We start from the raw sequence: 22,954 nt of genomic DNA on the forward strand, positions 1-22,954 counted from the left end.
AACCATGGTTTCTGACAAAATACCAATAGTGGTGGTTTTGATGTTTAGTTCTTTTCAGCATAGAATTAGTGCAAAGATATTAAGAATTTAGTCTAAAATATATGTTTGAGATTACAAGAGCTATAGACAAAAAAGAAAACTAGAAATAAAAAAATAAAGTATTTGTATGTTTTATTAATAAACATTTCTCTGGCTTTTTCACAACCTTAATTAGATAAAAAAATAAACAACAAGCAAACTAAAAAATTTGTATTTTTAAGAAATTCATTCATTATTTATATTACTGCATAGATTTTGCATAGACTTTGTAAAAGTTGTTTATAACACTGATACTTTCTGAATTCGTGAGGATTTCATCAGAGAACGTTAACATGAATATTTCAAATCAGCGTTTGTTATAAATTAAGCAATGAGATGATATCCTGATTAGTTCAGACAAACATAAAAATAATCATTTTGTATAAACATACATAAATTGCAAAACAACACATACGTGTTAAACTACAAGAACACACAAATAATACATCAGATTGATGCACAATACATAAAACATTTCAGTCTCAACTGAAATAAAACGCCAGTTACAAATTAATAGATAAATAATCTCAAACTAAAATTCTAAAACAGATCCGTTCTTTGATCACATTTTGAGGGCAAAGATGTGCAAGTGTTTAAAGTTTGGCCTCATTTACAACAGAAGGTTGTGCAGTCGTTCTGTCCAAACGTTCCTATAAACAAAACAAATGACAGTATTAAACATTACAGTATGGGAAACAGCGGCCCGTCTGTCTGTAACACACACACACACACACACCTGTCTGTAATTCACATGTGCTGAAGACCTGAGATTCACATGAATTGAATTAAAGCTAAACACAACAAACGACAGAACCAATATATCTATGATACATGTATACAGAGCTCCAGATCATAGTTTCATCAAAGCTTTATTCGAATAAAAGCAAAGCATGTGCGCATCAGTGCAGAAGCCATACTCAACATGTGTCATTGATTATGATTTAAAGGAGCAGATTGGTGCGTGTCGCCAGTACCTGGACCCCAGTGTGTGATAAAATCAGACAGTGAGTGATTGATCAGATGTGTGTGGACGGGAGGAGAGAAGCATCGCTGTGATCCATAACGTCTGACCTGCCTGCTGATGCCTAAAGACACACACACACAGAGGTCTGATCTGTTAACATGAGAACAGGTAAACTGGGCGGAAGTGATGAGATGAAAGATGAGGCGAAACGTGAAATGGATGAGGATTAATAAGAAAGGGAAGGCTGGAAACAGTAAATGGATGAAGATAAATCAGAAACGGGATGTATAGAACAAATCATCCAATCACAATACTGAAATTGAGGAAGAATTCACAAGTGTGTACAGTACATCAAACGGATGAGCCATGATGTCCAACTGTGGCCTTCAAAACCAGCTAAGAAGTCAAAAAAGCTTTTAATCGCAAATATAAACTAATGACTAAAGCAACATTAGTTAGTCACAACAACACGGCAAAAAAGGTTGTAAAGCGATCTACCGGGAAGGTATGTTTAGTACTTACAGCTGTCAGTGCCTGCTGGTTTGCCATCTGTCTGCGCAGATCTGCTTTAATACAACCTGAAATAAACAAACAGGATAAGACAAACAGGACAGCTGTAACATTGAGTGGCGGGAAACCTCTGTGGTTTATAAAGTGTAAATATTTATCACACCATAGTCATATAGTTTCAGTGTAAATGAAACTGAAAATAATATAATGTTAAGAAACGGACAACGGTCCCGGCAGGAGGTCTTTCTGTTTGTGGGTCTCCTCGGTTTTTACCCCTAGAAACAGCCTTTATTTTCTCTGTGCAAAGCATGCATGGCTTACATACTCAGTTACAGAACAAATAGAACACTGGGAAGTTAGTGAGATCCCATCCTGCTCTTTGTTTGAGCCCCTGAGGTATTCTGGCAGCAACAACATACGAACATTAGCGCTCGCTCCAGAATCCAGTGTTTTTCCGTGCATTTTGTAGCTTACACATTAACCATCACAATTACATTTTATGCATTTGGCAGACACTTTTATCCAAAGCGACTTGCATTGCATTATACTATAAATTAGATTTTCTTAGTGTGAGCAAACGAACCCATGACCTTGGCATTGCTAGCGCTTACTCTAACATCTGAGCTAAAATAGTAGAGGATTTCAATGTCACTCATGTTGCATACATTTTAATAGCAAATGCATTCTAGGAAGAATTATCATACGCAGTGTCATTGCACTTCACAGAACGGCGGTCAACAGCAGTTACACAATAACCAAGTAAACTTCCGACGTAGAAACACACTTTGAAGTAAAGAACAGATGAAAAACATACTCAAATAAGAATGTGCCAGTTGAATTCTGGTTACAGTGATGATATAGATATGCACCTGTCATGATGGTTCCAATGAACAGGAAGACACAGAGGAAGAGATTTCCAGGCAGAGTATTAAACCTGTCCATTATTTTCCCCTGAGAGATTGTGAATATGATGCCAAACACCTGCAGTAAAGATGGGAGAGACACTTTTTAGGATTTGGAATAATGTTGCAATTCACCTGGTGATGATGCTGTGCGATCTTTACTGAGCAGGTGTAACGGAGGCCAGCTAGTGAAGAGCTGTGCAGTGTGTAAACCTCACTCCCCGACCAACAGAGACGCTCTAGCGTCTGCTGTCTTTAGCCTCCGTGTTAGAGCGCACGTCTCCCATCCGGACCGACGCTGGTTCAAGGCGGCCGAATAAAACCGGTTACACAGGCTGATTTTTCAGTGAGGTTGTAATGAGGACCATCTTAACACACACACCTGTGCGGAGCAGTTCAATAGTCCCGAAGATGTTCCCTCAGACTCCGGATAAGTCAGTTCAACAGCAAACTCAAAGCCGAGAGGAAGGTATCCCGTCATAAAGAACCTGCAATGGAGACACACATAAAACATAACATTTTATAAATGGCTTTGAAATCAAACTTACACACTATATAACATATTAAGACATTATTCACAATCTTCCGCCTCATTCGTTTTTTATGTATTATATTGAATTGACGATTCTTTTCAATACAAACATAAAAGTGTAGAAGAATTTCTCTCTTACCCGAGGGTTCCTGCCGTGATGAACACCACCCAGAGGTGACCCAGATTTAAGGTGAAAGCAAAAAGCAGCAAACCCAGAAAGGACATCAGATAGACGGCTAGAGTGGTCTGTCTGTGTGGCATCAGATAACATCATAACGGTTAAGAAGAATTGTGAATATGGTGAAACTATATGACCAAAACATTCACAGCCGCTGCAACTATATCGGAAATATTCATATCTGTATTTGCTTTTGAAAAAAATCCTGTGTGTGACCTTCGTAAGAAATCGGTTTCATTTACTGAAAAAGTAAAACACCCATTGATGGTATTACGGCTTTTAAATCTGCAGTTTTGTGGCACATGGTGTCATGTAAATAAAGCATGTTGTTGTCCTGAAGGGGAAGTCATGCTGCATGAGGGTCTGACACAAAAGGTCACGGGTTCCCCGAAGTCCAGATCAACACATCTGATCAAACACACTAAACAGAGTCACGGCAGGGAGAACTCAATAACAAACTTATCTTCCGCTGTGCGATCGATGACTAATATTTAATGACTGCTGTCTCCCACTAAAGGTCATTTCAGGAAACACATTTGTTTGTGATCGAAGTCCAGCCTCTTACTTGTATGTTTTGGATTGGTCTAACCAGATACCGCTGATGAGGGAACCAACCATGCCCGCGATCACGATGGTGAGCCCGATCCGGCCCGCGTTCACTTCCTCTCCCTGCAGAACCACAGCGAACATCACAAATGTGTATACCGTCCACATTCAACGTACTCCTCCACAATAATGCAGTTGGCGTGGACTTACAGGATAGTGTTCGGTGATCATGCGGTTGAGAAGTGTACTGACGGCATAAAAACAGCCAACGTTCAACCCTGAGGAAAGACAGGGTACAGATCAGACAGCCAATCAGAAACAGGGCTAAGGCATGTTGTCCATCATAACGTGCAAAAAACCTTTATATGTTTTTAGACTACTGATTTTATATAACGTTCTGGAATAAAAATAAACCTTTTTATAGCCGGATAGCTGATAAGCAGTTCTCTCAATGTTCAGCCAGGTTAAATGCTGCTACATACTTCCGTTTGTGTGTTTGGTGTTTAGATCATAAAATAACCTAATGTTGGTCCTATTGCTTAACCGTTAAATCATTGTGTTGGAAACAAAAATTGACACCCCTTGAACTCATACTGTCACTCTGGATAAAAGTCAATGTTATTCTCTGAGGTCCTGAACGGGAGGATTATGAAGTTGCATGCAGGGCGAGACATTCACCGTAAGTGATGGTGAGGAGGATGAAGGCTTTGTTGCGGAGCAGTCTGACGATGGAGGCGGTGTACGAGTAGCTTTCCGGAGAAATCTGACGGGCCGCGGCCTGGGCGTGTGTGGGGGGGATCTCTGGATGGTCCTGAAACACTGACGACAACAAAAAAACACAAACTCATCCGATCAACCGTCAGAAATTGTGTAAAGACATCGCACAACACATCTTAGTGAACTTCTTTAAACTGAAATCAGGCAAAATCACATGTTTGTTTTGTGAATAAAAGCAAGCAAGCAAAAAGGAAAGCATAAAAGAACATTCTGACATCTGCGGTTGTTTGTGTCGAGCAGGAATTTAACATGTTGTCCCCAAAACTGCAGGTGACTGAACTGAACCGAACTCTGTGATATTTGCTTTATCAAACAAGTTTCAGGATATAAAAACCTCTGAGCTGTAGGTTTACTAAAGAATTACAGGACATAGGAGTCAAACAGGGTTTTTATGGAAAACTTTCATTTTAAATGTGTTGTTTCTTGTTCCTGTTTTTGAACAGAACTGAGTTCACGTGTTCCTCTAACACGTGATCTGCTTCCTGCGCACGGTTTGTGGTCACGCCAAGATAGAAAGCATGGCAGATCAGCATTTTACAAGCAGAAACAAAAAGCATGTGAGAGAGAAAGAAAGAGCGACAGACAGACGGTGAAAAATTACTCCTCTGGTTTGCACTGTATCAATTTATCAATGACACTTCATTTGACATGTTTTTGTAGATGTAACAACAAGAACATAGTAAAGCAAAAAAACAGGAACAGACAAGACAAAAGGAATAAAACTGCACTCTAAACTGCAAAACACTTTAACATCGACAAAATGTATATTTTTATGTTAAAGGATTATAGAGCAGCGATTTTACTATAAAAGGTTTAAAATATCAAGCCGTCTTTAAGCAAAATGATCCAAGAGCCAGTTTAATGTAAATACACTGTGTGATCATGGCTACGGTGACATCATCACGATTGACATGTGTACTTACCAATCACAACCAAGACAAATAGGAAAGTGGCCACACCAGCCGTGATATAGAACATAATTCTGATGTGACCCGCCAGCTCATCCATATCGTCCACATTTGGAACCAGGATCGGTGGCACGAGGAAGCCGATGGCAATTCCCAACTGCAAAGCAAACACGCATGTTTAAATCAACCTGGACCCAAATGACTCCATGTAAACATGTCAAGCAAAGCAAGAGTTAATGCCAAATGCCATTTTTACCCCCGTGAAGGGCAAAACACTAACTGAAAGCTTACAAAGGAATATCTTAACACTGGTCAATTTCAGACAATTGATCACTTCATGAAGGTCCTTTTGACGTGCATAATCATGTGATTCTGAACAATGCTTTAGTCACGATTCATTCTGAATGAAGCATTCACCCGTATACAGTTTATATCGTCCCCATAGAATATATATATATATATATATTCAATATTGTAAATACAAATTGATAAGTGTTATATAGATTTAAGGATGAATATTAGTCTAAACACTAAACAGCAGCCTATTCAGAGCATTTGGTATCTGACACATATGAAATTCCACCTCTTCAAAAAGAACAATCAAAATAAGTCAATGGCACACAAAAACGTATCATAAATACAGCCTCCCAATAAAAGATGGCCAAGGACAACTCCTGACAGACACTTAACCAGGATAAAATGTTGAGGACAGACAGACGTGACTACTTATCTAACATAGTAAAACAAACAAAGAACCCAGGCACTACAAAGAACCTGAACATGTTTTCCACTTGCTGGATCAAGAGGATGCAGCTCAAGAAACATATATTTTGAGACAAATGCCTTTTAACACAGAGATCTATCCAACATGGTATTAAAGACCTAAGCCAGCAGTTTTCAATGTGTTGGCCTTCCACATTCAAGTAAATTGAATTTGGTCTTGAAATTCTTGCAGAGGCTGCAGCTTTTGCCAGAGGGGAACTGGAACCCCCTGGTTAGGCCTGGTTTCCCTCTGAGGTTTCTTTTCTCCTCCTAGGGATTTCTTTGAAAGGTTTTTTATAATGTTGTTTCGAAAAATGTTAATACATGCGTGCCATTTTTATTTGATAAACATTATAGGATAAATAACATTTGTAATGAATAACAATGGTTTTTGGAGTGTTGCCTAATGCATTCACTTATTGTTTACAAATACAACCCTTCTGTAAAGTGCAACAAATATTTTTGTCTTGTAAGTCTTTATAGAGTGCATGACTTTAATGTTTTATTGTTTACTTTTTCGCCTACGCTCTTATCCTACAAGACTATTAGTGACTATGTACGTGTGTTGGATTCATTCTTTATTGATGAACGTCCGAAATGTGTGTAAGCACTTTAAAACGTTTTCTGTATCAAATAAATAATATGGCCCTGCTGCTTATTAAATGGATTTTCAACCAACCCTTGATTGTTAAATTAAGATGACCTCATCACGGAGTTGTTGTCATAGCAACAGGTAGATCGTCTGAAACCTGCTTGGCAGAAATGTATTTACCTGTACAGGTAAATACATTTCTGCCAAGCAGGTTTCAGACGATATTTACCTGTGATATTTACCTGTATCATGTGTAAACATGATACAGGTAAATACATTTCTGCCAAGCAGGTTTCAGACGATCTACCTGTACACATTGAAATATAGCTTAAAACGGTCAGGTCAATGCCAATTTGTTAAATCAATTATTTGTGTACATCAATTACATTTAGGGAGACTTAATGAACAGTGAAGACATAACTAGACCTTAATCTTTCTTCGTTTATTGGACCAATGTCTCATCAGAAAACATTGAAATGCCCATTTAATCTATTTTCTCATTCATTTACGACGTGGAACCAATTACAACAGTAAGACACAACACGCAGAAAACGTCATTTTGTTCAAACCCACCTGGTTTCCAAAGACCCCGATGGAGCACGCGGTGGACACCTCATCCGAACCGAACCAGACTGACGCGATGCGCGAGGGCATCCCGAGGATGAACACCTGAGCGACCGAGCACGCGAACTGACCAAGAAACGTCACCGGAAACAAGTCGGGTCTCGCGCTGGCCACCTTGATCCACGTGCCCGTGCAGTTCAGAGCCGCGGCAACGAGCGCGATGACCCGCAGCCCTTTCTTGTCCAGGAGCCACGAGACGGGGAAAATGAGCGGAATGTACGTTAGCATGTAAATCATGGACATCCAGTCGATAGTGAAAGTGTCCACGCCGTAGAAGCGCATGAAGATGTTGTTGATTATTCCGTATTGGATCCATTGATAAGAGTTACAGAGCGAATACGAGCTGAATAGACACACTATGAGCCACCTCTTCTTATATAAACGCGTTGCCGGAGGCTCCAAGCGCGCTGGATTAGATTCATCGCCCATATTTTTTCACTCGTTTACACGCGGAACGAATTCACGAAACGTTTTCCCGACGCTTTTAATTCAGTCATTCATTCAAGTCGAGTCACATATATGATTCCGAAGTGATCCGCGTGACCATATCACTTTAACATGGCAAACTCTTTGGAAGGACTTCACATGACATTAAATGCTTATTAAACTCTCCGTATCGGTTTGAGTTGCTCCTCGCTATTTTAAAGATCCGCTGCTGGACTGGTCTCCGGTTCCACCGACGGAGAATCTTCACAAATTCGCTAAAAACTTTCGACACGGTGGTGAAGGTCCTGGCAGAAGAGAGAGAGAGAGAGAGAGAGAGTGGAAGGGCGATTACAATCACAACAAAGTCACGAAATGGGCGGGGCTTACGGTATGGACTTTGCGTCTGTCAAAGTGACAAGTTCGCCAAAATCGTTATTTATTTCAAGACGTTTATTTAGCTAACACGTCGCTGACTTTTACTACCCCTTTATGGGACATGGTGGAAAATGTGAGAAGGAAGAGAAAATAGTTTTAAAGCTTTTGCGTTATCTCGCACAATTTACGCGAGTTCGGACAAACACTTCATGTTTAATGTCCCACTGGCAGAGTTTGGTATATAGTCGCAGATTCCGGTGGTGGACGAAGTACACAAACCATTTACTTGAGTAAAAGTAGAGATACCCGAGGTGAAATATTACTCAAGTAGAAGTTCTGCATTTAAACTTTCACTTGAGTAAAAATGCAAAAGTTTTTGCCTTCAAGTATCCAAGTACTATGATTAGTTTTTATGGCTGTAATGTCCTGTTATCATTTTTTGTCACAGGACTCTTGCTTAACTCAGTCTATGTGAAGACGTCACTCTTGGCACACCAATCTATTAATAAAATGACATGAATTAGTCAGACAGACACTGATGTCTATTTACATTTTCATAAGACCAAAACCTTGAAGACAAACCATTTCCTTTAGAACAAAATGAAATAACAGGCCTTGAGAGCAGTTTCGGTTTAACATTGATTTGTAACAGTAATCGAAGTTTTTATTTAAACTTAAACTTGCAATGGAACAAAAGGATCGTAAAAACAAATACTAAGTGGATTCACTGAACCACATTACATCACATTCTCGCTAAATAATTAGACATTTCTCCAACTTGAATTCTTTAAAGCAGACTGTTGGTTACGTTAGTGTCTAGCTCATCTTCATTCCTCATAAATGAGAGGTGTATTCCTCCTCTCTCTTTCTTTTCACTCAGAGAAGGCACAGTAAAGTACAGATACTTAAAAAAACTACGTATACAGTAACGAATTACATTTACTTCGTTACTGTCCACCACTAAGATTCCCGGAGCAATAACTCGTGAGCTAAACGTTGTTATAACACAAATGACACCTCACGTAAACAATTGAGCTACAATGTAATCTTCCACAAACAAACCGAGCCTTAAAGCGCAAAACCCGAAGAATATCAGGCTAAAAATAATAATTAACGACAGTGCTACATACCATAGTATAACTAAAACTATTTTTAATTCAGCAGGAGATGATTCCTGTGTACTTAACCGAACTTCCGTTTGTTACAATGACCATTTTTGTAGAAATTCGCTTTTTGGGTTTAAAATCCCTTTGCAGACGGTCCCTTCGGACTTTTGTCGTCTCCTCATATATCAATGTATATATTTTCTTTTTGAGGAAGATTATGTTGTAGTTACTTGGAATTATGTGTTATAACAACGTTTAGCTCACGAGCTATTGGTCCGGGAATCTGCGACTATAGACCGATATGTTGTTGTTTCAAACTCTGCCACATTAAACATGATGTGTTTGTCCGAATTATTTAAGGACAAACACATTATAGACATAAAAAACAGAAATAACGTCAGCTGCTGTCCTTCTGAAACCTTGTATCTCAATATTTGGTGATTTTGATTTGTATCAGTCACCCATATGTTAATCACCGTGTTTTGCAAATATATACCCAATAGAAAGTATTAAAAAGTGTCAAATTTGGAGACCCGAGGTTTTAGAAGGACAGCAACGATAAACAGTAATAAAAACATAACATCTGCTTTGATTACAGATGATCTTGAATAACGTTACACTAAATTTGCGTGTGTGTTTGTGCGCATGCGTGCTTAAATCCGTAAACGTTTGTGAAAAGTTTAATACAATTATCATATATGCTAATATTTGTAAGCCCTTAAAATAAATACTTCATTTAAACAAAATCGGTTCAATGAAAAGTATTCACAAAAACACTGCCGAGTCCTGTGGAATTAGGGAGGATGGACCAATCACAGTCGTCTGTGGTTACTGGATTGGGCATTTTAATCTATACTTTAATTTTACAGAGATGCTATGGGGGAATATTGATCGTTATGAGTATCAATCCAATTAAATTCAATAATACATCCAAACGATCGTGGTAAAAACGTTTTCAACTAAGAGAAAACGATTTGAATGCGGCATGATGCATTTTCAACTGTCTGAGCCGCAGAGCGCCCCCTGGAGGAATTACAATATCACATGAATCTTTTATATAATGTATAAATCATATAAAGACCTACCCTGATATAATGATATATAATGATTGTGCTTGTTGTTTATGGAAACCCACCACATGATTTAATGTACATTTAAAATGTATTTCCCCCCTCAACAATATGGCGGCGCTGTTTCCCGTGCTGTGCGAGGTCTCATGAATATTAATTAGCCTCACTGACGTTCTGCGAGTGAGTCACTGTACGTGATTACATTCCACGTACGTCATACGTCCTACAACGTCGCACGCCGCATTGGCCGCTGGATCGTATGAAAATCTATCGTACGCCAACATCGCCATATTGGAGCGGGCGCTATAATTCGTAATAAAACTGGAGCAAAGATGCCAGACTCCTGCGCAGCTTGGGGATGTAAAAACCGTCGCACAACCCAAACCAGATCGCGAGGAATTACTTTTCACAAGTAAGAGTGAACAGTTGTTTCTGAACATCGTAATAAGTCTCCCAGTCAGCCTAACAAAAAGCAGCTAGCAATAACGTTAGCTAGCCGAGACTTCATAATAAATGATGTAATGTTCAAGCATGCAGGTCTCGGTTTATATTATTGCTTCTAATAAGAAACCAAATCGAAACTTTTGTCTATATTGTTTTTCTCCAAATCGACGTCTACGATGAGCGGCGTACGTGTTGTTAGTTTGCTAGCTAACTTTTCTCCCACTTTAAAGGTTTCCTAAGGAGAAGCATCTGAGGAGGCAGTGGGAAATCTCTGCAAGAAAAAACGTAAGCGTGCACTCCGTACTATGCAGTGAACACTTCCGGCCGGAGGACTTTGACAGGACAGGTCAGACTGTAAGGATCAGAGATGGAGTTAGACCGTCTGTCTTTAGTTACCGGACCTCCAAAAAGGTATGTGCATCCATGGGTTAAAATGTTGTGGTGCTTGTCATTCTGACTCCTTGTATTTTTTTCTCTCACTTCAGCCCAGGAAAACACGAACATCACAGAGGGCTTTGGAGGAGCTGCCAGTGGACTATTCTCTTAAGAAACAAAAGACTGCACAATCACAGAAGACTTTGCAGGACCTGCCGGTGGATTATTCTCTTAAAGTCCAAAAGATTTCACCAGATTCCAACACCCTATCAAATTCAAAGGCTGTACCGCATAACATTGTGAGTATTTGTATGGGTTACAGGGACAGTTCACACAACAGGACAAAATGTACTCCCCCTCACGCCATCCCAGATGACCACCTTTCTTTAGTTTAACACAGATTCATTTCTTTTTCTATATTTAAGCTATAAAAGTTTCAAAATGCATTAGTCAAAAAAGTAGCCCAAATGACTCCAGTGGGTTAATAAATGTCTTTTAAAGTAAAGCAATAGGCGTGAGTGAGAAAAGTATTTATATTCTGAGCATATTTATCCAAGTTGATATGAAATAAAAAGTAAAAATGACACGCAGCTTACATTTTTGGGAGAAATAATCTTTTAAGCTGAAACAGTGATATAAACCCTTTCATCTTCTTTTCCCCACCAGGACCACTGCTATGCTTTGCCATCATCTCCCGCTATTATAAAGGCAAGACTCCATGAAGCCTTGGCGAGGGTGGAGAGTCTAGAGCGAGAGATAAGGAACATGAGGAGCCGAGAACGGAGGGCAAAGAATTCAGTGCACGAGCTTCTCGAGGATCTGAAGCAGAAGAACCTGATAAATGGGGAGCTAAAAGACAAGCTCAAGGTCTACTCGGGTAAAAATCAAAATACAAAAAGTGCACATCTTCATTTTTTTTTTTTGTTATTGTTGCAAGAGCTCGTACTAATTTGTGCTGACTGTATTTCAGAAATTCCGATAGACCTCCTGGTAAAACAAGGCCATGAGTACACACAAGACCAGAAGGAGTTTGCCATTAATCTTCACCTGCATGGTCCCAAAGCATATAACTATCTGAGAAAATCTCTCCATCTCAACCTCCCACATCCATACACATTACAAAGGTATTTGTCACATATGATTGCACATTTTACAACGTGCTGCTTCTAATACAACCCATAACCATGGTTTTGTTTTACAAAGGTGGATGGGTACGGCAGGTGACAAGACTGCCCCAAACACAACGTCAGAAACATGCAGTATTAGCCAAGAGGAAGACCTGGGTATGTACTTCTCATGACTATTAAAAACAGTACAACTGGGAAGATGTGTAGAGTTGGAGTGAATAATGCATCTGTTGTACCATATCTCTGTCACCAGATACACAGAACGTCACGGTGGTGCAGTCGCTGGAGGAACTGCATGAGCGTGGGATAAGAGTACTATGGACGGTGGACGACCTTCCCTCTGATATTAGCATGTCTACGGAAATTGACAGTTAAAGAGGGGCCTAAGAACTTTTTTGATACATTTAAAGACCGGTGAGAGGGTGTTCGTGATGACTGGTGCGTGTCAATGCGTTGAAGGCGGATTATAGTCCAATAACCAGCACTACTGGCCAGATCAACAGGACATACATGATGTTCAAACAAAAGATGGACTGCATGCAGCCAACAAGATATCAGACAAGCTGTTTTGATGGTGTCCCGGCTGCACAGACACAGTAAGATGCTCGGTCGCAGCAGCTCTGCGCTCAAATACTCGCAGTTTAAACACTGTGATGAAATGGACTTATTCATTGAGGTTCTACAACATACGGACGTTTGAGTCCAATGCTTTGTTATTGCAAACATTTTAGATGATCGACGGCCTCTTTATTGTAATGATCAGTCCACGAGTTGAAGAGTTCAAAGTTTCTCTGTGCTGTTCGAATTGGACTGATAGAGATCTTGATGGTGAATACTTCAGTTTCTGATGAAAGTTTATACCTTTTTTATATTGGATGTTAAATTGGTTATTTTGACCATGAAATGTGTACCATACAAAATGTGAATTTTGTAAATAAATTGTATATCTTTTTCCTGGGCAATAACGCTTTAATAAAGCTTTATTGTCACATGACCACATCGTGTTGCTTGCAATGAAATAATAATTTTATAAACATACTATCATACTATCTTATAATCATTTACTAAAATGCATTTCATTCTTACAAATGTAATCATGATACATGTGTCAAGATTCGAGTGTAGTGCCGTGTAAAATGTCCTCAACATCAACAAAAAGCAGCTGTGATGGTTCAAAAGTCTTGAGTGTGTAAATATGACCTAACGTTTTATGTTGGACAAACCTTACCTTTTAACTTAAAGGATTCTCTGGGAATTTCACGACTCTGTGCTTACCTGTGAAGATAGGATGTTAAAAAATGTACCAGACATTCCGTTAACTCGCTTTGACAGAATAAATGGTTTCATAAGCAGGTGGCAGAAACATATAGACCTGCAGAATGCTTTGAATCTGAACGGCAGATAATTTACGATTGGGAAAGTATTTTTAGACATGAACACTGACGCACATGGATCTTACTTCCAAACATTTTTGAAATATCTTTGCAATCATAGAAAATCTTCCTATTCGACGAGTCAAGCACCAATGGAACCTGGTGCACCTTCACCCAGATTTCAATGAACTTCAAGACCTTGTATTTTGGCAGAAGAATTTGTTCACAGAGAGGATGGAGGGAGACCTCAGGTGTCTTCACTCACCCGTATGACACAAATATTGGTGTTTGCTGTGAGAATTAACATGTTGCATTGAAGTCATACCTGAGCAAAGCAAGCACTGTGCCGGCAGATGAACATCAGTCACTCCTGTCCGGTTTATTCCGTCTGCTGGCGACTGGATGAATACCTTCCCTATTTGTTTTAACAGGTGATGGAGAAACATCAGTTGATTTGGTGGAGAAAAGACAAGAAGAGATGTACATACCCGGGACTGTGAACTGAGTAGAAAGCTTAAAACATCAGTCATGAATTTGTGCTATGTTTGTATGTGGCTTTTCTGTAGAATTAAATAGCATATCACAAACATTGTCAACAAGATGACTGTACTCTTAAAAATAAAGGAAGATTCTTCACAGCAATGCTATAGAAGATACATTTTTGGTTCCACAAAGAACTAGTCAAAGGTTCTTCAAAGAATCTCTTTCTTACCTTTTCATAATTGTTTTTTCGCCTCACAACCTTTTGTTAAACAGAAAAGTTCATCAGTTGATAAAAAATGTCTTTATGGAATCAGACAAACACGGGACGCTGTTTGGAAGCTAGATCTGAGTGAGGGAAGCATTTCGGGTAAATTGAGCACGTGACACATCATCAGTGGACTGTCCTTACTTCTTTCAGTGTTTCGGCCTTTCAACACTAAACACCCTCCACAAGGTTGACCCGCTACAGGATGATCGGTCCTCAGCTTCTGTCCAATGCTCAATTATTCGCGATCCCTGCCCGGTTGATGAAGTCTATAATTTGCCGAAGGGTTGACCAATTCTCTGATGACTTTCCGTAGATCCTGACCATAGATTCTGAGTTTTTTCAACATTGTTATGGGGGATGTTGGCACAAAACCTCTGCATCCCACTTCAATTGGATAGACTTTGGTGTTCCAGCCAAGCTCTGCATTACCCAGCTTTTGTCGCTCGTAGGCCTCCTGGAATAAATTCTCCCATGGGACTGTGAGCTCTAAGACGTAAACAGTCTTAAGTGAGGGGTCCAGAGTACCAAGTCAGTCCTAAGATTGGTGAGGACGATCTCAGGTGGAAAATTTTTTAGTTTTGGGCAGATGTCCATCAGCATTTTCCAGTGACGGGCCAGGCACAGTTGTTCTGATTTTGTCTTGGTAGAATGGTCTATGGTATAGAAGAACTTTTTGAATCACCTATTTTTAATTCTTTTATCTAAATCTTATAATTAGCATTCTACATATCTGACCAAACAAATAGTTTTGAAAGATTTTATACTACCTTTTGAAAATGCCCCAATTGCTGTTAGAATAAAATCACAATTGAACAATATTCACATGACCTGGACATATTTCCACGAGATTTACCCGAGTAGCAGTCTATGGCTAGACTGGAGGTCTACAGTATGTCTATATTGACAGAGTTATTGATTTATCTCACACTGTTAGCAGACGGACACATTTTAACATGTTACTGTTATACTGCTTTAGTCTGTCTAGCTGAACTGTGTGACGACAGACATAACACTGATTTATATGTTTGCGAGGGATGTCTGTACATTTTTACTAGCATTCAATTCTGTGAAATAGTATAATGCGGACAGAGAGACTGAAAACTCAGTGTCAAGTTTCAATTTAATGAAATACTATTGACAAATGAATAGCAACTATAGATATTGAAGATTACACATTCATAAAGTGTCTTTAACTGTATATTTAAGACATTGAGAAGAAACAATAATAATGTGGATAAATAGGTTATTTAACATTTAAAGCAGCATGAAATAAACTAAACTCTGAAAAGGGCAAACATAAAAACAAAATATAACAAGACAATTATATAAGCAGTAAAAATACAACAAAACATATTGTGATTATGGCCGGATAGCATTACAACACCTTTAGATAAGATTACATACGATTAAATTGTCGTTAACATTCATCAATATTTTGAATAATATTATTTGAATACTTCATATAATTTAGTGATTAGAAATCTGACAATTTCATTTGAAACAACCTCTGTGAAATGATGTTTGGAGGAACAATTCAGAAGCATCATTTAAACATCAGCCTCCGTGCAGATGAAACTGAAGTTGCCCTGTCCGAGTCTCAGGTAGGTCTGCTGAAGCTCTCAGGACATTGACCCTAATGAACAGAAATAAGAACTCAAACTTGTGTTTTAAGTAAATGTAGTCATTAGTACTCGGAGAATCGGAGCTTACCAAAAAACGATCCGTTACATTCGCCCCAGCATGTTCTGCATTTGCTCCATCTTTCTTGTCACAGCAGCGAGTAAAACAAATGTTAAGGTGATTGCTTTTCATATCTACAATCATATGACACGGAGATCAAATGGATATAATGACACAGAATAGAGACCGGGTTTTCAGAAAGGATATGTTTGGCGTTGAGGTCCTGAATGGAGGTTTGAGTTTGTCTCTGGAAAGCCAGTCTAGCCTCACACATGCAGGGATCCTGAACGATCTCCACCTTCACCTCTTCACACCACAGTCAAGTAATAAACATCACATATAAACCTCTCAAATGGCGTATTTGATTTAATGACCTATCCTCAACCCCAAAATATGTTGTTTTATAAAGTCCATTAGCAACTATGTAACACAGGTTATCCAATGTTGTGGTTTTGTATTGTATTCCAACATTGCGAGTGTTACATAATGTACTAGAGGGTTCACATCAATGTTGAATCAGTTTTTACCGATTCAACATATCAGAAATTATAAAGACACAGACAGATGAGATTGTTTAATTGCATTTTAGATTTTCAATGTTTTTATTATACCTCATTGGAACCTACAATCTATTAATAGTAACTGGCGATTTATAGAGCTACGCATTTACACATATAGATGTATAAACATTATAGGCCCATATAGCTTGAATGCATTTTTGATCTATTCTACAAAACTATTCAACATTGTTTCCTAAAAATGGGCATTGCCCATCATTCCTCAACCATGAAATAGACAACCTAATATAAAAACACTAGATTTTCATATGTTCAGGAAGAATAAAATGTGTCAGTCAATGGGATTTATGATATTAAGGTGATAAGTATGTGATATTCATGGTTGCAGGAAACATGGTTCATGCTGAATAGTTCTGATTTCTTACGTTTCTTGGAACATGATTTCTTGTCTTCTCTCAACACAAAACCCCTCCGGCATTCACAGTGATAAGAAGCATCGTCGTTCGCGCAAATGTGATCACAGTCGTGACCCCGCCCACAGTAATCCAGACCTGCAATAAACCAAGCCCTCAACCTAACGAACCTTTGAAAGAACACGTGAAGCAAAATGGAACTAAACTATCTGAAATGTGTCGTTTTCCTAAAGAACTTTTATATTCGCATCATCTTCAACAACAGCTACAGAAACCATCATAAAATGGTATAAAATGATTGGATATACCATTTATGAAGGCTAAAACTCACTGGTACTACCATCATTATGGTCACTGGCTTTGAAGCATGATCTCCTGTCCTGCATCAGGACAAAACCAGTCGGACACGAGCAGTAATAGGAAGAACCGCTGGTTACACAAGTGTGTTGGCAGTCATGACCCGACGCACAGGCATCTACACCTAAAACAAGCCATAGAAGCATCTAACACATGCTACTTTCATAACTCCCAAAACACTTTAATCATAGCTCTTTGTTTCTTCCACATGGCCAACTGAATCAGGACACCTGGCATTGTTTCAATTTGGGTCACAATTTTATTGACTGTAACACTGCTTAGTCAACTGCTTCTAATTCATATACTTGATTTCATATTTCACATCATGAAATGGCATTCAGGAGCCATTTATGATTATGAATTCATTAACTCACTAGCACTATTATCTCCATCTCGGTCGCCACCGGTGTAAGCACCAGCACTTCTAAGGGAGCATGTTTTCTTGTCGTCGCTTAAGACGAAGCCCGTGCGGCACTTGCAGTGATAAGAGCTCCCACTGCTAACGCAAATGTGTTCACAGTTGTGTCCTATTTCACAGGCATCCATATCTGGAACAAGCCACATGACATCTACTGTGACATGAAAGATACTGGGCACAGTAGTTAACAAAATAAATGAAACCCAATGGGACATTTGGGTATTAAAAGCTTAATCTGTACAACAATATCATAATACAGTCTAAAACATTCTGGGGTGATTGGTTGGGTCAAATATTGACATTTTCGAGGTTCCTTTAAACCAACCATAATAACCCAACCATGGGTGGAAACCACCCCAGCATTATCAAGGGAAAGTTACATGGTTCTAAAGAAGACCGGAGTTGTAAAATATATTTGAGATGTATTTTTTAAGGCCATCATCTGTCTATCGGAGTGCCGGCAAAAAACACAATGATGTTGCTGTAACGTTTCAGTAACATCATGAACAAGAACACGTCCATGATAATTCAACAGTGATTTAACATGGGTTGGATCGACTGGAAACCAGCTGAATAATAAAACAAAAATGTTACATTGAACACGTATAGCTGAATTAACAGCCCTGTTCCAAAACCTAGTAAGCAGCCTACAGCATTTTAATGAGACAGTTCTCTCCAAATTGAAATTATGTCATCATTTAGTTACCCCAAGTCTAAAATCTAAAGCAGAGTGAAATGTATTCTTCACAGAGAATAACCAAAAACATTCAAAGGGTGGTCTATTTGTGTGACATATGGAGTACTTTTGATGGCCCAAACTAGGTTTTGAAACAGATCTTACATGTAACTTCATGCAAATTGTAATAAGACACACAATAAAACAGATGAATCATCAATTTGTATCGGATGATATCAAGCAATACAATAAGAACACATGTAGACTCGATGGAAAGCAGGTCAACAATTGTTAGCTAAATGGGGTAGTTAAATAAGATTATGTATGGTTATAACGTTAGCATTCTCAGTTACCAAGTTTAAATTAGTTGCTGTTAGTGAAAATCCAATGTGTTTGTTTGTACCAAGTATGTCTTCAAAATCTACAGTAGAGCAGTTAGCGGAATCTGCTGGCTCTTACGTTTCAAGGAACATGTTTTCTGGTCTTCGTTCAAAATAAAGCCATTCCGACACTTGCAGTAAAAGGAGGGGCCACTGCTGACACATATGTGTTCACAATCATGTCCCATAGCACAGGAGTCCATACCTGGAACAAGCTTTCATTACTCAATGAGAACGCTAGCACTCGAGCAAGAAAAGTTTATGGTCAAGCAACTGTCTGGATTTAAATTGAGCTTTTAGGAACAACAACCTGATCCTACGGGAATTCGTAAATATTTTAAGAGGGGGCTAATTAGTTTGAATTTGTACGAAGTGAACCATCCAAAAATGAACAATTGTTAATAGAAAACAACACTTGGGTGAAAGCAAACCATACTTAACCATACGGATGACATCGTACGAAATCATACGAATTAGCTAGCTTGAACAATAGTTACGAATTGCCAAAAGATTGCGTCGATTCTATGATAGGGAAATTAAAATATTTCATCTACAAAAATGTATGTCAAGTCGGCAACTACATTACAATACAATCATCGATTCTGAGCATATGTTATATTTTAGTTTGCAACATGCTTCAATAGCATTTATGTCAGTATGCTGACTAGCTGACAGCTAGCTGTAAGCTTTTAGCGAGTCGGTAGCACAGCGATTTACTAGCATAGCTTTTGGTTGAGTCATTTTAATGTCCATGAACAAAGTTTGACTCTTGTCCTGAAAAAGACAAACAATTTGAATTATCCACAAACAGTCAAATATTCAAAGCTCTCTGCAACAAGAATCATCTAGGGGTGAAACACATTTGATCGTGAAAAGAAGTTGAAATATTAAATACTGAGAGCATTCCATTCAAAGGTCTTCATTCCACAAAAAATAGTCAGCGAAGCACACACACGAGCTGATTGGAAGCATTCATAAGAACCAAGAAATGATTCTTTGAATGACCGTGGGCTTATCAACACTATCATGCTAAAAAACATTTTCTTTAGAATGTTTTACGATCCAACAATTCAAACGTCTGGAAAACAAGATAAATGCTTTAATAAAGTCTACAATTCCATATCATCATAATGGTTATGACTATTTATGAGACCAAACTGTTTTCCAGAGAATGAATTATCACCCACTAACATAAAGGACTATTACAGATATATACTGAAAAAAGACGAAAGACATAAAACCCCATCTCCCCCCTTATGCGTGAACCCTACCACACAGCGTCTCCCGGAACTTCGAGGTGAGCTTCTCGATCACTCCATAGGTCTCCACGTAGAACACATGGTCCTCAAGAGGGTTACTGGCCATGAGCTTCAGTGAGCGCATATCAGCCCTGTCCACTCCAACCGCATAAATCTCAATCCCTGAAGCCCGTGCGGCAGCCGACACCTCTTCCACCTGGTCTTGTGGACGACCATCTGTGACGATAATGGCGACCTTTGCGATGTTCTTGGATTTCGGCCGTGCTCCTGACTTTTCCGTAAAGGCTTCATCCATGGCTTTCTTGATGGCCATACCTGTCATGGTTCCCGCTGCCAGGGGTTCGATGCGGTTGATGGCTTGCTTTATAGAGTCCTTTGTGAAATGGTTCTTCAGCAGGAACTCAATTTTGACCGTGCTGGCGTAATTAACCACAGCGACACGTGTGGCATCTTGACCAACATCAAGAGTGTCCACCATGTCGGCTAGGAAGATCTTGACCTTCTCAAACTCACCTGGACGCACACTACGGGAGCTGTCGATGATGAAGACCAGGTCCAACGGACGGCTTCTACATTGAGAGTCTGTTGCTGAGTTAAACAAAGAATAAACACTTTTTTATGGCGCAGCTAAGTATCATGGTGGTGGATTAGTCCATTATGGCATTAGTGAGAGAAAATGAAAGTTATACAGGTTTGACCCAAAGAAATGGCCAGTCAAGCAAAGTCCTGCATGCAAGTGCTAGAGAAACAAGTCCTAACGGTGAATAAAAAAGGTGTGGAAACTGTACCAACATGTTAGACCAATGTATATTGCTTCATTTCTGGGAACCTCTACTGGATAGATTTGCTTAGAAGCCTGTGAAATCATAAGATTAGCAAAGTAATTTCAATTGACATGCTCGCTTCTAAAACAAACGTCCATAGCTAGACCCAGCAAGATGACACCATCGATTCTTGCGTCCTGATACTACTAGAATTTGAAAGTTTTTTTTATATTTATGATTTGGCAAAACAGTAATGTTTCTAAAATTGAGAGTACTTAAACAAACCAGTTAAGTCATTTTGGCAAGTCCACATATGAACATAGAAACTGTAAGCTTCCTACTGCTTTTTCTCAAGTATTTGGAGGGTTAACCAAACATCAGATTGTTAATGTATTGATACCCGTCCCCCCTTCGATGACTATCCTGCTTTGGACAATAATCTGGTTTAGCTAATGATTCTTTCACAGTAGACATTACTGGCAATCGTTGCGGCCTTGAGATGTAGCTTGTGTGTCAGAATTGATGTTGACATGGGCTGGGGTGCGATATTTCGAGGACGTAGCTCTTGAGTGTCTGTGATCTTTGGCAAGGATTGAGCTGAAGCGCTTTGAGGATAAAGGTCTTCAGTCAGGGTGGAAGCAGGTAGGGTTTCTGGGATGGTACTTTGAGATAAACCTCCGGTTTTAGGGCAGAAATTAGCAGAAACTCGGTGAGGTGCCTTGGGGATATGTGTTGGGTTTTAGGGTAGATGTGGATAGGGATTCCAGAGTAAGTTTCTGGTGTCAGGGTAGTTAACAGGGATTTAGATTCGTATGAGGGATTTGGGGGAAATGGGCTTGGTTTTAAGGTGGGAGTTGGAAGAGAATCTGGTACGGTAATTTGAGAGTAAACTCAGGTGTCGGGGCAGAAATTTGTCTTGGGGATCTGGGTTTGGTTTCAGGGTAGATCTAAGCAATTTTGGTAGCACATTTTGGGGATATTGTTATGGTGTCATGGTAGTCAATGATTTCTCCACGTGAGACTGATCTGGTCTTAAAAAGGACTGTGCTGGAAGCGGTGGAGAATTCGGAGTGACCACGGACAAGCCTGTACCTTCTCTCAATTGTCCCTTAACTACATTTGTTTGTTGCGGATCTGGAACTTTTCTTCAAACAATTGGTGCCCATTCGCCTTTCAGCTGCCTGTGTGCCACGGGAAGAGGTCTTTCTTTATTTGTAGCGTGTTGTTTAGTGGTTGGTATGTCTTTGAGCAGAGAAAGTTTACTTCGAGCTGTAGGCCCTTGATAAGTTACTGGGATAGAATGGGGCATAATCTATCTCCTCTGTTTGTGAAGTCCATTTAACCCTAATTTACTCCGGTATACTATTAGAAGGTTGGAATGATAAAGGAAATTGGACAAAAAGATGATCAAACAAATACAATTGTTTATCTATAATACATACATAATTATCCTTATTACTCTTAACATAAAAAAATACACATAGACATTAAAAATACATTCCATTAAGATGTCATACAAATGCTTTTTAGTAGCATTTGTTTAAAACTGGATGTATTTTCCTGTGCTATTATAAATGCACCACACATGTTGTGCATTTCAGTAAAAATTACATTCATACGTTACATCACACAACAAAGTTACTCTTGTGCCATGTAAACTGAAGTGCATTGAGGAAAATAATGAAACAAAGTTTCATTCAGTGAGAAAGCGTAAAATATAATATCAGTGCATACGATTTATTTGGAAATAAACATACCTGCTGGGTTCAGCGTCCGGTGTGGCAGGGCATTATTTCTCCTCTGTGCATAACTCTGGGCTAAGATGTCTGATGGATCGTGAGGGGCGTAGGATCGAGCGAGATCCACCAGCAGAAGAGAGAAGCAATAAACCAAACTCCCAAAGGACTTCATTGTGTCTCTGTTCTTCTTGAACTTGTTTCAGGTCTGTTCTGTCCTCTCGGTTAACTCACACCAGTGTGCTTCTTACAGCACATGACCTCACTTTTGAAAGGCTGAGGAACGACACGTCACATTACTCCTCCAATCCAAACACAGGAGGCGTTCCCGCT

General features: G+C 39.2%; 3 protein-coding genes across 5 annotated transcripts; 1 reads left to right on the forward strand and 2 right to left on the reverse strand.

Moving 5' to 3' along the window:
- Nucleotides 1-150: 150 nt before the first annotated feature.
- flvcr2b (FLVCR choline and putative heme transporter 2b) lies at nt 151-8,136 on the reverse strand. 2 transcript variants are annotated; one of them, XM_079475409.1, is made up of 11 exons: nt 7,323-8,136; nt 5,411-5,552; nt 4,389-4,529; nt 3,921-3,988; nt 3,730-3,833; nt 3,126-3,236; nt 2,837-2,942; nt 2,422-2,533; nt 1,565-1,620; nt 1,053-1,163; nt 151-728 (listed from the first exon to the last, which is right to left on the reverse strand). In XM_079475409.1, exons 1-10 carry the CDS (start codon nt 7,800-7,802, stop codon nt 1,095-1,097), a joined length of 1,389 nt encoding a protein of 462 aa, XP_079331535.1. In that variant the 5' UTR covers nt 7,803-8,136; the 3' UTR covers nt 151-728; nt 1,053-1,094. The 2 variants fall into 2 exon arrangements, with proteins under 2 accessions (XP_079331535.1, XP_079331536.1); XM_079475410.1 differs by lacking the exon at nt 1,053-1,163.
- A 2,432-nt stretch (nt 8,137-10,568) lies between these two features.
- On the forward strand, nt 10,569-13,498 carry LOC306905052 (THAP domain-containing protein 6). The gene is made up of 7 exons (XM_079475412.1): nt 10,569-10,762; nt 11,025-11,205; nt 11,280-11,468; nt 11,836-12,046; nt 12,140-12,293; nt 12,373-12,452; nt 12,550-13,498. The coding sequence occupies exons 1-7, from the start codon at nt 10,683-10,685 to the stop codon at nt 12,669-12,671; spliced, it is 1,017 nt and encodes a 338-aa protein (XP_079331538.1). The 5' UTR covers nt 10,569-10,682; the 3' UTR covers nt 12,672-13,498.
- Nucleotides 13,499-16,144: 2,646 nt separating this feature from the next.
- matn3a (matrilin 3a) lies at nt 16,145-22,796 on the reverse strand (the record flags this gene model as incomplete). Of its 2 annotated transcripts, XM_079474094.1 has the most annotated exons (5): nt 16,145-16,200; nt 16,308-16,406; nt 18,942-19,067; nt 20,134-20,709; nt 22,643-22,796. In XM_079474094.1, 5 exons carry the CDS (start codon nt 22,794-22,796, stop codon nt 16,145-16,147), a joined length of 1,011 nt encoding a protein of 336 aa, XP_079330220.1. The 2 variants fall into 2 exon arrangements, with proteins under 2 accessions (XP_079330220.1, XP_079330221.1); XM_079474095.1 differs by lacking the exon at nt 18,942-19,067.
- Nucleotides 22,797-22,954: the final 158 nt, after the last annotated feature.

Source organism: Barbatula barbatula (genome assembly GCF_947034865.1).
Source record: "Barbatula barbatula genome assembly, chromosome: 15".
Taxonomy (NCBI): domain Eukaryota; kingdom Metazoa; phylum Chordata; class Actinopteri; order Cypriniformes; family Nemacheilidae; genus Barbatula; species Barbatula barbatula.